The sequence below is a fragment of the Pagrus major genome, chromosome 13, assembly GCF_040436345.1.
Source record: "Pagrus major chromosome 13, Pma_NU_1.0".
Lineage (NCBI taxonomy): Eukaryota > Metazoa > Chordata > Actinopteri > Spariformes > Sparidae > Pagrus > Pagrus major.
Window position 1 is genome coordinate 322,764 of NC_133227.1, and position 16,579 is coordinate 339,342.

General features: G+C 41.8%; 2 protein-coding genes across 2 annotated transcripts; both read left to right on the forward strand.

Annotated features, from left to right (window-relative positions):
• The first annotated feature begins 530 nt into the window (after positions 1-530).
• LOC141007529 (F-box only protein 40-like) lies at positions 531-7,206 on the forward strand. The gene is made up of 9 exons (XM_073479890.1): positions 531-572; positions 1,568-1,598; positions 1,717-2,284; positions 2,948-3,411; positions 3,983-4,156; positions 4,628-4,869; positions 5,136-5,267; positions 6,167-6,500; positions 6,596-7,206. Exons 2-9 carry the CDS (start codon positions 1,596-1,598, stop codon positions 6,806-6,808), a joined length of 2,130 nt encoding a protein of 709 aa, XP_073335991.1. The 5' UTR covers positions 531-572; positions 1,568-1,595; the 3' UTR covers positions 6,809-7,206.
• Positions 7,207-8,329: 1,123 nt separating this feature from the next.
• LOC141007733 (coiled-coil domain-containing 92B-like) lies at positions 8,330-11,849 on the forward strand. Its single transcript, XM_073480130.1, has 4 exons — positions 8,330-8,492; positions 8,890-9,038; positions 9,429-9,476; positions 11,111-11,849. Exons 2-4 carry the CDS (start codon positions 8,909-8,911, stop codon positions 11,833-11,835), a joined length of 903 nt encoding a protein of 300 aa, XP_073336231.1. The 5' UTR covers positions 8,330-8,492; positions 8,890-8,908; the 3' UTR covers positions 11,836-11,849.
• The last annotated feature ends 4,730 nt before the right edge of the window (positions 11,850-16,579 follow it).

Below are 16,579 nucleotides of genomic sequence, written 5' to 3' on the forward strand. Positions count from 1 at the left end.
AAGTGTCTGTCTGTCTCTGTGTGTGTCTGTGCTATGTGTGTGTGTGTTATAAATAGAGCTGAGCACTGACTGAGAAATGTTACACAGGTGGTCAGAAACATGGTTTGGGTTACCAGTTGCCTCAGAGACTTACATCAGGAAATCTTGCTCACCTTCTTCCCTCTGATTGATATTGTGCTGCTCTCTATAGTTGATTTAAACCCGCAGAGAGCAAAATAAAGTTTCATGTGACATCCAAACAGTGTCCTCTAGTGGAGGTTTAGGTGTAACCAAAGCATTGTCAGTGTGTATTTGATTGCACTCATTCATACAGAAGGTTGAGCACTGATTCTGTGCTGGAAACAGGTTCTCAGACACAGTCATTCCTCCTCAGAGTGAAGAAATCTGGATAAAGTTTGGCCTGAATCCACTGCAGCAGTGCGTGAGACTGAGGGGGGAGTTATTCCTCCTGCTGGACCTGCCGGCTGCTTCTTGGCTAATTTTAACCTGTCAGTACAAAGAGCACGGCGACTGAAAGCAACATTACAAAACCTAAGAGAGGAGCATGTCAACACGTCTGCAGAGTCACCTTGGTAAGACATTGGTCTGGATAAAGACTGATCCCTTTGTGAGTGTGTTAAAATGATAATGTCTGTTTTTGTTGATCTAAACTGTGAGCAGCACAGTGAAAGTTCAATATGTCAGTTGCTTCGAGAGCTTATCAGATTCTGCTGAGAGTCAGTCATAGTGCCACATGACATAAAAACTGAACATTACTGCTAGATTTATTAGTTCCTCTTTCACTGTAGGACCACAGATATGTTGAAACTTTGTGTTTGATGTTATTTTATGTTTCTTTATGTTCAATTTTCAATTTTATGTTGTGACAACGCTGTGCTAGTGGCCTGGTTAGGTTAAGACCACTTGGTTAGGGTCACGTTTTGGCTTACCTGGTTCTGTCACCACGAGGCATTGGACAATAAGAAAATTTCATGTCACGATTATCCTGTCCTGTTGTGATTCACGATATTATCCCGCTAATCATCGCAATATTCTTAAAACTTTAAAGGTGCTATTTGTAAGAAAAGTTGATTTTTGAGTCTCCAACAATCCCAAAGCTTCATTATTTTACACGTTGAGAATGAGACTCAAAAATCAACTTTTCTTACAAATAGCACCTTTAAAGTGAAAACTAAAATTGCACTTAAACATACCAGAATCACCCACAGATAATGTAACGTGTGGTTTTCAGAAATATATAATGTCATGTGCTGAAGAATAAAATAGACAAATAGTTGTGCTACTGATTGTTTCTCAGCCTAGGGGTCGAGTACAGACGCCCTGAAGGGTCACAGAATGGATCTGGATGGTCAAGTGATAACAGGATAAAACTCTTGTGAATTTCTGTAAAATTAATAACATAATCTGTCCTGTGATGATGGATCACAAGTAGACGTCGCTTTATTTTTAAAGTTCACATGCAAAAAACATTGAGGAGGCATACTACAGGCCTACTGTATGTGATCCACTATTTAGGGCTGATGGCTGAAGTATGAATCTATGTGTCAATTTTCTGGATTTGTTGCAGGATTGCAAAACATCTGAGTCCTGTAGCTATGGTGAGTAGCAGACTTTCAGATGTTAAATTAAAGATTAAGCGTACAAAATGTTGATATACCATGTGTAACAGACTTTATCTCTTTTGGCCCCTTTCTTCTTCTTTTCTCATCCCATCAGAGTCATCGTTCTCGAGCCTCCAGGGTGCGACAGCATGTCCACTGTGATACCTGCTACAGCCGGCGCTGCAGGGCTCGGGTGGAGGTCTCTGTGAGCTGTGCGCTCACCCCCTGCCGCCTGCACTGTGGAGCTCTCTTCCACCTGTGCAAAGAGGAGGATCACCTGCTGCTCTGCCCTAACGTCAGGGTGCCCTGCCTTAATGTTGAGTATGGCTGCCCAGTTCACCTGCCTCGCTCCTCACAGGCCGCTCACCTCCAGGTGTGTCCGGCCAGTGTGGTGTGCTGCTCCATGGAGTGGCTCCGCTGGCCGAGTGATGACACAAACCCACACAATGATATAGCTCTGAAGGAGCAGGTGATGAAGGAAAGAGAGGAACAGGGGGAGGTGGAGGCTCTGGATCTTGCCATGGCCCTGGTGGATCAGACAGAACTTTTCAGCCGCCTGAAAATGAAGCCGATTTATCCAGAGCTGACGGAGGTAGAAGAGGAGGAACTAAAGGATGAGAAGAAAGAGGAGACTGCAGTGGGAGGCATTGTCGACAGTGACGCGAACAAAGAGTCAAATGAGGGTAAATCACAGTGCTGCACCACATTTTAAAGGATACCTCCTCTAACAAAAAAAGTCCATCATGGGTTATTGTTATGGTCAGGGGTCACTGCAAAGGCCATTACTGTTTGTATGGAGCGTCCAGATCTGAAAAGTGAAGCCATAAACCCCAAAAAGAAGTCTGATTGTATGTAAGCTTATGAGAAAATGACCCTAGTTCTCACTTGATTTATTCCCTCAGTAGACAGTTTCCTGAGTTTTTGGGTCTAAATCTGTAGTTTGAAGTCTTCTCCAACACAGCATGATGTTCATTTTGTAAATGGTCCAATTTAGAGGAAAATAGAGGATAAAGCGGTGTCCTCGAGTCAAACACATCCGATGAAACCACATCTGCACAGTCCTGATGAAGCAGATTATCTGCTTTGAGTATGAACTTTTGATAAATAATACTTAAATGTGTTTATTGTTGCATATTTCGTCACAAATATTTGACTCTATATAGAGAAAAACTGAATATTTAAAAACGTTTTCAGGGGCTTTAAGAAAACATCATCTGGGTTTTTGAGGATCAGGAATCATATCTGATTTCAAAACACTGATGAATTTTGATGAGAAATGAATATACGGCATACTAGGGTCAAAACTCTTCATATTTCCTCCTTTGTTGTCTTTATCAATACTGTAGATGTCCCTACATCCGCTCCTGTAGAATACAGCGTGAGGGGAGACTTCAGCATCAACATAGAGAAATACAACATCTGTGAGATGATGTTCGGCATGGAGAGAGGCGCCTGTGCTGTCGCTGAGGCAAACAAAGACAATCCCAAAGAAAACCCAAAGCCTGTTGAGAAGGTGAAAAACCAGGAGCAGGACAGCGTGGTGGAAAAATCACAGGAAGACGACAGAGATCCGGGGAAAGACGATGAAGCTCCACCAGACACAAGTAAGACAGGGCTGGCCCCGTGGCAGGATGGGGTGCTGGAACGTCTGGGGAAGGAGCTCACCCCTCACGAGTACAACATGTACGTGGTGCATCATGGGCGCATGCTGATGGCCTTTGGACACATCCAGGCCTGTACACCCAGGGAGAAAGATTTTGTCTACGGCAGCCTGGAGCCTATCCCAGTCCAGACCCTGCGCTCTTTCAAGGTGATGATTAAAGCTACTTCTATTCACTGGTGTCTATTATAATTCATCGGTTTACATCAACTGAGGTGACTCTGTTCACACATGCTAAAGAGTGAAATACAAACACCTGCAACTAAGATCTGCTCCTGCCTGATAAAACTGCATCGCTATGTTCGTTTCTACTGTAGCCACTGTAGGGAAGGGTGAGGCGAGGGATGTTTAGTTGGAGACTGGACCTTTAAAGGTCATATTGATAACATTTTTATGAAGACAAATCTACAGAGCTTGTAGAAAGGTACAGATTAAAAGTATCACTTTTCCATAAAAACATTATAATGATTGAGAATTAATACTTGTTGTATTAAAAAAATGTTGGGTACAAAAAGAAAGAAATTGGAAAAAATCTTTAAATATTTTGTGTTTTTAAATCTCCTCCTTTTATTTAAAAGACTGTTACCTGTTGCAGACAAATGCAGCCACTATATGTCCAACATTTCCCAAATGCAGCTTTAAAATAATCAACAAGTCAACCTGACCTAATAACTTACAAATGAAAGATGTGTTCAATGCACTCTTGTATTTCTTTTATAAGATACCTGACAGCTATCACTACTGCCAGCGGGTGTACGACACGGCAATGCGGCCGCCAACTGAGACTCGCGGTGTGGACACATCAGACCTGGGAGTCGGCGAGGAGGAGTGGTTCTGTGATGAAGCAGCAGCCACCCTGCTGGGCTACGCTGAGGAGGAGGTCATGGGTCACAAGGTGAGTCAGAAGTTTATGACTAATGTAACTAAGTACATTTACTCAAGTGCTGTACTGAATTTTGAGGTACTTCTACTGACTACTTTATACTTTCACTCCACCACATTTTGGAGGCAAACATTGGACTTTTGACTCCATTACATTTATATGATAGTTACTAGTTACTTTGCAGATTACATGCTGCAGCAGAGCCAAAGTAGAAATGTTTTTTATATATATATATATCTATAATATCAACAACATCAAAAAACACTAATTCTGATAATCAGCCGACCCATAGTATAGCCGACAATATATACATACATGTTAATATATGTATCATTTACTTTTACTTGTACTTTTGATACTTAACTCTCATAACAATGTTTTGATGACAAGTATACATGACTTATGACTCTTTAAATGTTCTGAAACATGTAAAAACACTGGTATGGTCCTTTAACTAGAATTAATTGGTTGGTTTTCTTGCAGATCAGCGAGTTAAAGGCAGCCTATGGGCTCATCGTTGATATAGGAACGCAGACGCACTCGTTCCGCACGGCTCCGTTCAAAGCGAAGACGACCCTGGCGGAGGTGATGGTGGACAGACCCCTGAAGCTTCATCTTCAGCTGCAGACAGAGAGGGTGAGCGGCAGACACAGCAGAGGCAGCTGTGTCTTCACCTTCCTCTGTGGTCACACCTTCCACCGCAAGGAGTTCGCCACACATTGCAGGTGCCGCGCTCAAGTCCTTACTCCTGTCACATGTGTCATTTCCAGCACTTTATCTCTGTTATCTCAAAGGAGTACAAAAAGGATGCAAACACCTAGAAATTTGAACTTTTGGATTAATATTGTTCATGTAAAATAGGAACAGAATTTGTACTCATTGTCTTGTATTTGTCCACCACTTTCTAAAACACTTGGCTATGAGTGCTTGTTCCCTCGCTGTGAGAGTGAGGCATGTTTCATTAATGTGTTATCAATCATCTCCTCCTCAGAAACGTCCACGGTGACATCCAGACATCTCTGGACGGATGGTTCATGCAGAGATGCCCCTTAGCGTACCTGGGATGCAGCTACAGCCAGAGGAGGTTCCAGCCGTCCACACATAAAGCCACCGTCTCCTATAAGTGAGCACAACTCATATTCATCAGTCCAGACTCTAATATCAGGGTCTACCACTTGTCTTTTAAGAATTTCACTGCTTTAAACTTTAAAGTGGCTTTAATGGACATTCACAGTTCTATACAATGTGATAAAAATGTGGCAGTGTGAAAGGAGCCATGCATAGGGATGTAGATACAGAGAGTTTTTCACCTGAAGCTGCAGCTCCTCTCAGCTTTATGGAGCTTTATATTGAATTTCAGCTTATTTTTTAGCTGCCCGGCTTTAACTTGACTGTTTTAATTCACTCTTACAGCTCGAATAGTGGTTTCGGCTGCAGCAGACAACTATTTTTTGTGAGAAAGCTCTAAAAACCCTCTGTACACCACCTTCTTAGCAACAAACAGCAGACAGATGAAGTAAGCAACTAACTCATGAACATAGAAGAACAACAACAAGAATTTTAATTTAGGTCAAATATCATACAATGTGCAACATAGTGAAACTGGTACTCTGGATTTAACCCACCACTCCAGATCTGAGCCAGTGCCTTAGTCAAAGGCACTGACTGGAGAATTAACCTATTGTGCATGTTTTGATGGTGGGGGGAGTCTGACTACCTGGAGGAAACCCAGGCAAGCACGGGGAGAACATGCAAAATGATGCTGACCAATCAGAGCAGACTGGTCTTTTCAGGAAGGGAGCCGTAAAGAGACAGGAACTAAAATGAAGCATTCAGACCAAAGCACATTTATTCTAGTAGACACCCAAAATAAAAGTATCAACCTGAAGTGGGCATAATATGGGCACACATATGTTGACCACACCTGCACACACTTAAGTAAAATAAAGCAAACCCTTTAATTATTTAAAGATGAGTTTCAAAGCTCACATTGCACTCTGGCTTGTATCTTTTCCTCCCTAGTCAGCAGCTCAGAAGCTTCAACCTGCGTCCGACACTTGTAGACTCAGTAGGTGACGACTCCCAGCCACCAGGCAGCTCAGCGGACTCCTCCACTGCTCAGAGGAGGAGAAGAGGTCGGGCAGCGGGAGGGGAGGACTCCCTGAGCTCGCTGCCCTACGAGGTGCTGTGCCACATGGCCACTTTCCTGGACAGCCTGTCCCTGTCCCAGCTGGCTCTGGTGTCCCGGCTCATGAGGCAGGTGTGCTCCTCTCTGCTGCAGGAGAGAGGGATGGTCACCCTCCGCTGGGAGAGGAAAACCTACTCACATGGAGGAGCCAAGTGGAAGGCCAAACCTGTAAGATATTCATACTGAATCATCCAGTCCATCCATTATTTTACAATAATGAGTCCTGTACTAGCTGTGATCTATATTTTCCTTTTTCTCTCCAGGTATGGGAGTTCAGTCCCCTTTTCTCCACGGTGGATTCGTGGCATATGGCAGACATCCCTCCGATATCTGCTCATCTAAAAGTCTGTCCTTTCTACGAGACCTCTGCGCACAGCGAGCGTGTTCCCCTCCCCAGCATGAGTAAGAAAAAGGAGGACAGAAAGGAGAGGATCAGCCTCGTCAACCTCTTCACAGGAAGCAGATGGCAACAATGAAAGGAAAACATTTAATTCTACCTGCTGTGTGTACCTTAGAATAATTTATATGTGTAGTATTTACACAGATGGCCAAATTACACTGGCAGGAATGATGTCTTATAACCAATACATCACAAATCACCACACAAGAAATAAATCAACCTGAATTGATTAATGATTTACTGCAATACTTCTGGCTTGATGCAACCAGCTATGTATAGTTTATGTAGAGTTATCAGTCATCCAGGTAGTATTTATATTAAAAGGATTAACAATTAAGAGTGGATATTTATACTGGGTAACTGAGTTTAAATGACTTTATTCTGCACTGAAATCTGCTGAGCAAACATGCTGAACATGTATATGAGGGATGATCAATGTCACACAGCGAGACAAACCATGTTAAAGTTGCTACATTAAAAAAAAGATATAACAGAATTAAAGCTGAAATGATTAATCATTTAGTTTATGGACAGAAAAGTAATCGATGACTTGTTTTGACTGTTGAATAAAGATCATTTGTAATTTTTAAGGAAAAATGACAAACATCTGATGGTTCCAGCAACAAAATGAGGGTGTGTCATAACCAGTTTAAAGTTCCTTGTAGTACATTTAAATACAAAAGTAATAACAAATCATAATGCTAACAAGGCAAGGGGCCGCTCTACATAACAATTATTTATTTTTTATACTTTGCTTTGCTATGCTAAATATACTCATACAGGATATCTAACTGTAACAGAGTATTTTTACATTATTTGACACTCTTGCCACATACACTTTCCCCAAAAGAATGATAAAAAATAAATGTAAATACACATCGGAGCTCAGAGGAAGGATGAGATGTCTGTGTGGAAGCCCATTTCTGCCAGTTAAAGGGGTAAAAAAAAAAAAAAAAAGATAAATCAATATTAAAAGTCGACATTCATTCAAAATTCAAAATTATGAGATTAAACATTGAAGATTTGAGGTTAAAAAGTAAAAATTATGAGATTAAAAAATCTAAATTCTGAATTTAAATGTCGAAGTTATGAAATAAAAAGGCAAAACTACAAGATACAAAAGTCATAATTCTAAAATAATGTTTTTTAAAAAAAATCAACATGTATTTATTCTTAATTTTGACTTTTTATCTCATAATTCTAACTTTTTATGTAATAATTTCAGATTTTTTTCTCATAATTTAGTCTTTTAATCTTTTTATTATGACACCGTGGAATTTTTTTTTTTTTTCATCAAGGTAAACTTTTAATCATTTTTTTCTTTAAGTGGTAGAAATGGTCTTCCATACATTTCCTTCTTTCATGTCAGGGAATAAAAGATTTTTAAATTTCCTTTCCTTTTACCAACATCATTTACATGGAGCTCCTCCTCCTCCTGCACCGTGGCACTGATCACTCCTCATACTCGGCTGCTTTGTTGTGAATCCAGCAGCAGCACCGGACTGCACGTACAACAGGAAGGTTATGAGGAGGTTATTCTGACTCCTGACTGCAGCAGGATTCATTTACACTGAAGCGCAGCTGCTGCATTGAAGCCGCTCACCTGAGCGCAGAAACAGAAACGTGCCTCTTTTTTACGCACTGGACGTTTTGCACGGCTCTTTTGTTTTCTCCATCTCTGCTGCATCAAGGACAGAAAAGCAGGGCGATACGAGGATCCATGAGCAGCGCTTTGAACGGCAGACCGCTTCAGTATCACGGTAGGCCACGGCCGGAGGGATGAGTGCAGTTACAGGTAGACGCTGCGAGCACTGCTGACCAACGGTGCAGGAAAGGAGCGCTCCCATGGGCGAAAAATCAAACTGAATGAGATTATATTAGCGAGTGTTTCGCAAAGAAGCTTAATGACCTAATAAACCTCCTGAGTGTTGCAGAATAAAGCACAGTTATATAGGTCGTTATAGACTGACTGGTGCTTTCTCTCTCTATTTACATAAATACATATATTATGACATTTTTATATTTTTAAAAATTTGATTTCCATGGAATTGGCACTGTTCTATGTCAGAGCTCACATTGGGACCCTGCTGTAATGTCAACATGCTGTAGTGGGAGATCCCCTTCCTCAGTCATCCAGCTGCCAGCCTGTGTGCGCAGGTCCTGTGGGGGTTGAGCCATGGACGCAGGGCGGCTGGAGCAGCAGGTGGCCAGTGTGGACAGAGGCATCGCCTTCCTCAAGCAGGAGCACCTGGCCATGCTGACCGGTCTGCAGCTGGAGATCACTCACCTGAAGAGGCGCTGTCATGGTCAGTCTGCTGGGGATGATCAAAACATTATGAGATTTAAAAATATAAATTGACATTATTAGATAAAAAGTCAACATAATGAGATTAGAAAAGAGATAAAAGGTCAACTTTATGAGATAAAAGGTCAACATTATAAGATAAAAGGTAGAAATGAAATCAGAAGTCTACATTATGAAATTAAAAGTTGACTTAATGAGATTAAAAAAATCAACATTATGAGATAAACAAAAACGACACTGAGATAAAAAGTCATAATTATGAGATAAAAAGTGGAAAGGTGCTGCCCTGGTCAGTTTGCTGGTGATCACCTCTCCATCTCTTCGAGTGTCTCTGAACCTGTTTGTCACCCTGTCTTGATGTGCTTGTTGTTTCTCCTCCTCTTGGCTGCAGAACTGAGCTGTGAGCTGGACTCCAGGTTTCCTGACAGAAACACAGAAGGTAAGACTTTACAGCTCCTTGCTGACAAGATGGAAAATGATATGTTGGAGATAATGAAATTTTATATTCTAATAATGGAAAGGAACGCACAAAAGCTGTACAGAGGACGACTGGGAACTCAGAAGACAGGGATACAATGACACGGCATAATACAACATTATTACCAAAGGTGCAAGAAAACTCCAGTGCTCTGTCTGACTTGCTAAAAAAAAAACATTTATGAGAACTGTTGTTGAAGGTCTAGCACCAAAATGTTGCAATAAATGTATGTTTGCAAGTTAGACAGTGTGCAGGACATTGAAATATGTGTGCAAAGTATTTTTCAGTTTTACAACATTATTTCAGTAAGTTGAAATCAACCTTTTGACATATTTTCATCAGAATCAGAAATACTTTATTGATCCTACGATCCTTGAGCGGCTATCGGCTGAAACTAGTCCAGTCTTTTTAAGAGTATTAGTATCAGCCAAGTAAAATCTGTCAACATCCGTTCCTGTGATGAAGGAGTTTCTTTTTTATACTTACTTTTCTGATCAACAACAGCTCAGTCCTGAGGCTGTTCTGTAAATAGTCTTCTAATTATAATAAATATAGTAACTTCTGATCAACCCATATCAATTTCAGACTTAAAGTAACAAAACCCGCCATTTTGAATATGTACATAGATAATTGTGTACTCTCTTGATTAAACATAGCTGATTGGTATTGGCTCTTATACTGACTATGTAGAGCTTATCAAGTTCTTTGTTTCTGTCACTGACTTAGTTTTTAGTGCCTCAGCATCCTCAGACATAAAAACGGGTGGTGCTAAATTTGGAAAAAGTAGCCACCGGTATTGGATCATTGCTCAGTATTGGCAGATATCCTGATCTGAGGTATGAGGATCATATCTGGAGAGAAGAAGTTGGATGGAAGGCACAATGCTTTATTTACATTTAGCAGATGCTTTTGTCCAAAGCGACTTACAGTAATTCATACATACATGTGGTGGCTGCCATGCAGGGTGCCAACCAGCACATCAGGAGCTGTTTGGGGTTCAGTATCTTACCCAAGGACACTTTGACATGCAGACCAGGGGAGTTGAACCAGTGACCTTCCGATAACAGGATGCTGGCTCTTCCCCTGAGCCACAGCCACATTATCCATGTGTGCCAAGTCTTTCTGTCCATCATGTCCTGATTGATACAAAAATTGCAGGAAACTAGACCTTCGTTGCCTTGTTTCATTTTGTCAACATATGAGAGTTGAAGGTTTTTCCAGCAGGAATTTTGTGTATCTTTTTTTACGACTAACCAGAAAATACCATCGACAGCCATAAAAAAATGTATATGATTCAGGCTATGGATAAAATATGGACAACTCTCTATAAGAACCTAACTAATATAGATACATACTGTATGTTACTGCTTTGGCCTTTAGTATGAGACAAAACTGATTTTGACAAAATGGCCTTTAAAGATATGTTATGTAAAATTCCTGACATTTTTAGTTCATTTCTCACATTATGACTTTTAATTATGTATTTCAAGTTTTCTGGTATGTTATGTTTAAATATGCATAATATTATTATTAACACGTGCATGACAAAACAATGTTTCACATCAATCAATTATTTGTTTATGTCTGTTTCTCAGAGGAGGAAGCAGAGCTAGCAGCACGATGTGAGGCTGCAGAGCGCCTCCTAGAGGACCAGCAGTGCATGATGGTCGCCGCGCGTGGGGAGCTGCGGGCCGGCCGGGCGCGAGCGTCGGCGCTCGGAAGGAGCCTCAGGGAAGAAGAGCGATGTTTCCTGGAGGAACTGAAACGCCGCAGCCACAAGATCACGCTGTTGAGTCGTGAGCTGCAGCGCCAAAACGTCATCACGACGAGCCTCTGCCACGAGCTCCACAGCGCACGCTTAAAACTGTTCCAGCAACGGCAGAGCACAGAGTCTGCCGCGGAGGGAGAGGGGGAGCCCGGAGGAAAGGAGGTAGGAGAAGGAGAGGAAGAGGAGGATGAAGATGATGAAGAAGAAGAGGATGAAGATTATGAAGGAGGGGGCTCAGACTGGCTTCTGTCTCCGCCTCCTCCGGCCTCTCCCAGCCAGCCAGAAGCGAGACACAAGAGGCGTGTCACCGTGAGAGAGGAAAGGGTCAGAGCTTGCGTCCCACAGGAGAGAGTGACATCACCACAGAGGCCACACCCAATGCCTGACCCCGCCCTCTTCTTGGTGCCACTTAGATACCGCCTCCTCCGCTTGAACCAACCAATCAGAACACAGGACGGAGAGGGGCTGGAGGACGAGTGGGAGGATATAGAGGACAGCAGGGTGCACAGGAGGGTGGACATGGGAGCAGGGGAGGGAGAAACTGCTCTGTGATGAAGATGAAGAGACTAAGATGTCTTCCAGCAGGTCTCGGCCGACGTCAGGCAACATCTGATGCAGTTATTCTAGAAGAAGCTCAAGATGAGAGAGATGTAACCATGTGATTGTGTGTAGATTTCAGGAAGTGAGGTAGATATTTAGAGTTAGTTGCACAAGAGTGTGTGATCAAACCTACACATATTAACTGAATTTGTCACATTGACAGTACAGCCTGTACTTTGAAGATGTGAAGAAAAGAGTGAGTCTGAATATTGGGACTGTTTCATATGGATGCCTTTTGATTTTAAACACTGTCGATCACGGCTTTTGCCTGTAAGTAGTAGCCTTGCCTCCGGGTGTATGAACACTCGCACCGTACTGTTCAAAGTGGCAACCTGCTTTTTCACTGCACTAGCCATATTCCAGGTTTGAGAAGTCACTCCAGAAAGGTGTAGGGACATTTTGTATGATTTGCACTTTATTAAATTCATGCAATGTGCCTAATAATGGCAGAGAAGTACTTCTGGTGTTGTCTGTTATTAATGTTAAAACGTTTTATCAGGTCATACTTATGCAATTTGCTAACTACTTTTAGCCAGAGAACGATTTTGGATTATTGTAACCAAGCTAACATTACCTCCCTCGGACAAGGGTTCTGGGGTGTGGGCTACTCACTTTGGCATATCTAGGTGGTGGCTGCTGTTTCACCATCCTATCACGGCACTTTGCTGCCTCTCTGAATAAAACTCAGATGCTTTTCTCAGCGTCTGATATAATGGATAATGAAGAATAATAATGGAGCTTACTTTAGCCAGTTGTTCTAGAAAGTCTGTTTTTTTTTTTTTGCTGCAGTCACATCTACGATGTTGCTTTACTGCCACCTGCCACCCTGAGGGTTTACTGTCCCTCAGTGTGTGATTCAGTGGTGTTCTGGTGCTGTTGCTTTGGTCTGAATCTGTGACATAACCGCACCCACTTCATTTGCACATAACACATGGAAATAAAAAGAGCTGGAAAACAAATGTGGCGTTAGGAAAATAAATTATAGTTGTCCTTTAAAAATATTTAGTGAACTACATTACCTCATTTATATATTTATGTTTACATTTATTTATATATTTATTGCCCCATTTATTTATTTGGGGATTTATTTTGGAGGCATATTTATTTGTTTATGTATTTAATGGCATTCCATATCTTTCACTCACTTTCAAAATAAATGCAGGAGCGAGTCAGAAAGTCAAAGAGAGAGAGTCAAAAAATTGAAAGTTCCTTGTAGCTGCTTTAATAATGGCTCTATTTAAATGTCTCAGTAAGACATGACAGTGTGACAGTGAACCATCAGCCTCAACACCAGGACCCTGAAACTCAAACAGCTAAATGCAATTCAGCTCACATTTCATTAGTGCTTTTCCTAGTGTAGCAAATAACTGCTGTGAAAGAGGTTTAGTGTATGGCAATTGCATATATGTTCTCAAATTGTATTTCAAGAGCTGAAACAATTAAGTCAATCAACAGAAATATTATTTGCTGGTCAGACATCTGAAAGGTGATGACTGGTCTGGACTGCTCTATACAATGTAGATAAAAAACATCTGTGCTCTTGGGAAAACCAAAAAACAGAGGCAATCCAGGCCCTCCAAATATAAGAAAATGTATCGAACAAGGAAGGAACTATTAAAAAGCTTTTATTCTAGTGGCTGAATCGTTTGATACATTTTCTCATATTCAGAATGCCTGGATTTCCTCTGGTTTTTGAGCATCATTTCATCAAATTGTTACAGGTGTTTTCGACTATCTAGACTAAACAATAATTTGATTAATCAACAGAATAATCTGCCCTGCATTGTATGATACATCAGCATAACCCTGTCAGAATGGTTCACAGTTCACCTCTGGATCTGGAGCATCTGCTCATAACCATTAATGTATAGTCCTACACTGAGTGGCAGTGCAACCGAACTTCGACCAGGACTTAAATATAATCTGATCTACCTGCACTGCAGAAGGGGCCAAAGAAGGAAACTCCCACACAAACACATGCACATCTCTGAATTTTCTTGCCTTTTACAGTTGACAGATAAAATATTAGAAGAGAGAGGGGGTGGGCAGTTCAGAGGACTCTGAGGAGGTATGCAGGAGGATTGTGATGACTCACAGACTGACCGTCCTTCATCTGCTGTCTGAAATTGTTGTCTACTTGTCTACACGCCACAGCAGCCCACTGAATAATAAAGATAGGTGAATGCACACACATGAATGAATGAATTAACTGTTTATCAGGCCACAAATGTGACAAGAAATATAGGCTGGAGAAACAAAAGATGCCGGAGTGGTGGAGGCTAGAACTCACTCATTAATGTACAAAAATACAACAATTTAACTTTAACTTAAGTCACTGATTTTGGTGAAGCTGGATAATATTTTATAGAGAAATTAACTTGTTTACGATGTTTCCTGATGGACACTTGTTGCTAAAGTAACCGCTAACTGTTAGCTAGGTAGCTCAGTGGGAAGTGTTGGCGTTTACAGTGCTAGCCCAGGAGCTTGGACGGCCAGGAGAAGGAGCCAGGGAGTAGCATGTGCTTGCGGTAGAGGAGGCAGCAATTTCAGGACCACGGTTCTGGGACCTTAGTTTTCCACCTACTTGGATGACCAACTTTAGCAAGATTCAGCAAGAATGTTTTAAATTACAAATTAATTAAAGTAGTTAAAAAGTTAACTTCAGCTAACCGAAGTGTCAGTAATGTTGGCGCACTGTAATAGTCTTACAGGCAACAATGTAACAAACAAACATCTTGTCTGTTAGCTTAGATAGCATGCTGCAACTTAATGCTGGTGGGGAGCAGGGTGGCACCCCGCTAGCTGCCAGGCTAATTGAGCTAACTAGCTAACGGCAGCTACTGTTAGCAACTTATTTCCGAGTGGTTATAAGGTTGCTTTAAAATAAAACTGAAAACTGAACATTTAAATGAACCCAGTGAACACTGCGGGGACTCATTTCTTCATGAACCCACCGGCGGCCATGAAGAAACATGGAGCCTCTCTGGTGTGACGGAACCCGTCTCCTAGCAAACGTCCCATTCTAGAATGTTCTGCAGCGTGCTCGGAATGTTAATGTCTCCCTGCAGCGCTGCCATGGCAACCAGAGAGCTGCGTTCCAGCTCATGTCTGACAGTGTGTGAAGGAGGGGTGTGTGTGTGTGTGTGTGGGTGGGTGTGTGTGTGTGTGTGCTGTGTCATGCATTGACTTGTGTTGTGTTTTCACAGAGGAGGCAAAATGTGTAGAGGTGCCAGACCTCCTGCTGCTGCTATTTATACACCTTCTCCATGCGTTCACATTCAAGGTTGATAGAGAGTGCATGGGGCTGAGTGTGAGTACAGGAAGTTACATCATGAACGGCAGAAAGGTTGCCCTCTTCTGGACTTGGATGGGTACTAAGTGTGTGTGTGTGTGTGAACAGAGGGCCTGAATGCTCTCACAGCTCCTCTCCACCCATGAAGGGCAGACACACATGCACTGACACAGTTTGTGTAACGTGGATTCGCAGCAAGGACAGGATAGTGGAGCCTCCTGCTGTAGAGGAAAGCCTGGGGAACTGAGCTCTCTGATTTCAGCAGGATGAACAGCAGAGGAGTCAGGAGAAGATGACACAGACTGGCTGTGTCTCCATCTCTCTACACTGGCTGGTAGGTCCCATTGATTTGTCACACTAATGTGACGTTGATGCTGTTTTACCCTTCAGTAGTTTGAGATATATGCGCATGTTTGCTGCTGCACTTTTGTGTTCTCATGAGCTCGAATAAGACATGTCACTTGAGTCTATTTAGGATACTCTGCTGCTTTTATATCACCAAACAAATGTAACTTTGAGGCATTTTACTCTAAGATTATACTCAGCGTTCCCTCTCATCTGTGTTCCAGGATTCCCACCTAATCAGCATCATTCCAGAGTTCATCTGATGAGATTTAGTCTCCGAGGTGTTCCAGCCTTTTCCACTGTAAGGTGACACCACTGCAGGAACTTCATAATCTCCCTGGCATCAGCTGTTGTGAGGCTCTAAGCTGCTTGCATTGGCATAAACAGTTACGCATGTGACAGACAAAGGCTTTCGCAGGTTAAACTTAGCAGCCTAATTAAAACATGCATTTCTATATCTATAGAAATTTTAAAAAATGGTATCAATCAAATCTATCTTTAACATTGTTATTTTGTGTTTTGTCTCTTCTTGTGGAAGATAAATTACCCTCAAAATAAAGTGTAGGGAGGTGGAGAGAGGGTTACCATTAAATGCTCAATTACTTATATAACAATATTGCAACATGCCTACCAGAAACAGTGATGTCTCAGTGCGCTCACCACACCCAGGAGTACACTTATATATCACTGCAACAAGCTGAGAAGTTTTTTCACCTCTGGTGACATAATACTCACCAAATAATTGCTGGCATCTGAAAATGCAACAACAATGTGAAGAACAGGTGCAACAATCCTCCAGGGAAGTCAAACTTATTTGGAAAAGAAAACAAAGTCTGCACAGTTTACAGTTGCACATCCTGGTCCAGCTTAGGCCGACCATACTTTCCCAACTTACCAGTTGCTTATTTTAACAATACTTTGGTGACTGCAACGTTATTATAACCAATAGATTTGCTGTTTAAAACCGCAAAAATAATCAGCTGTAGAATAACCTTTAAGGGTCGCCTGTGTTGGATTAAGTGGCTGCTAAAAATGCAAAAAAACATGACAGGTCCTCTC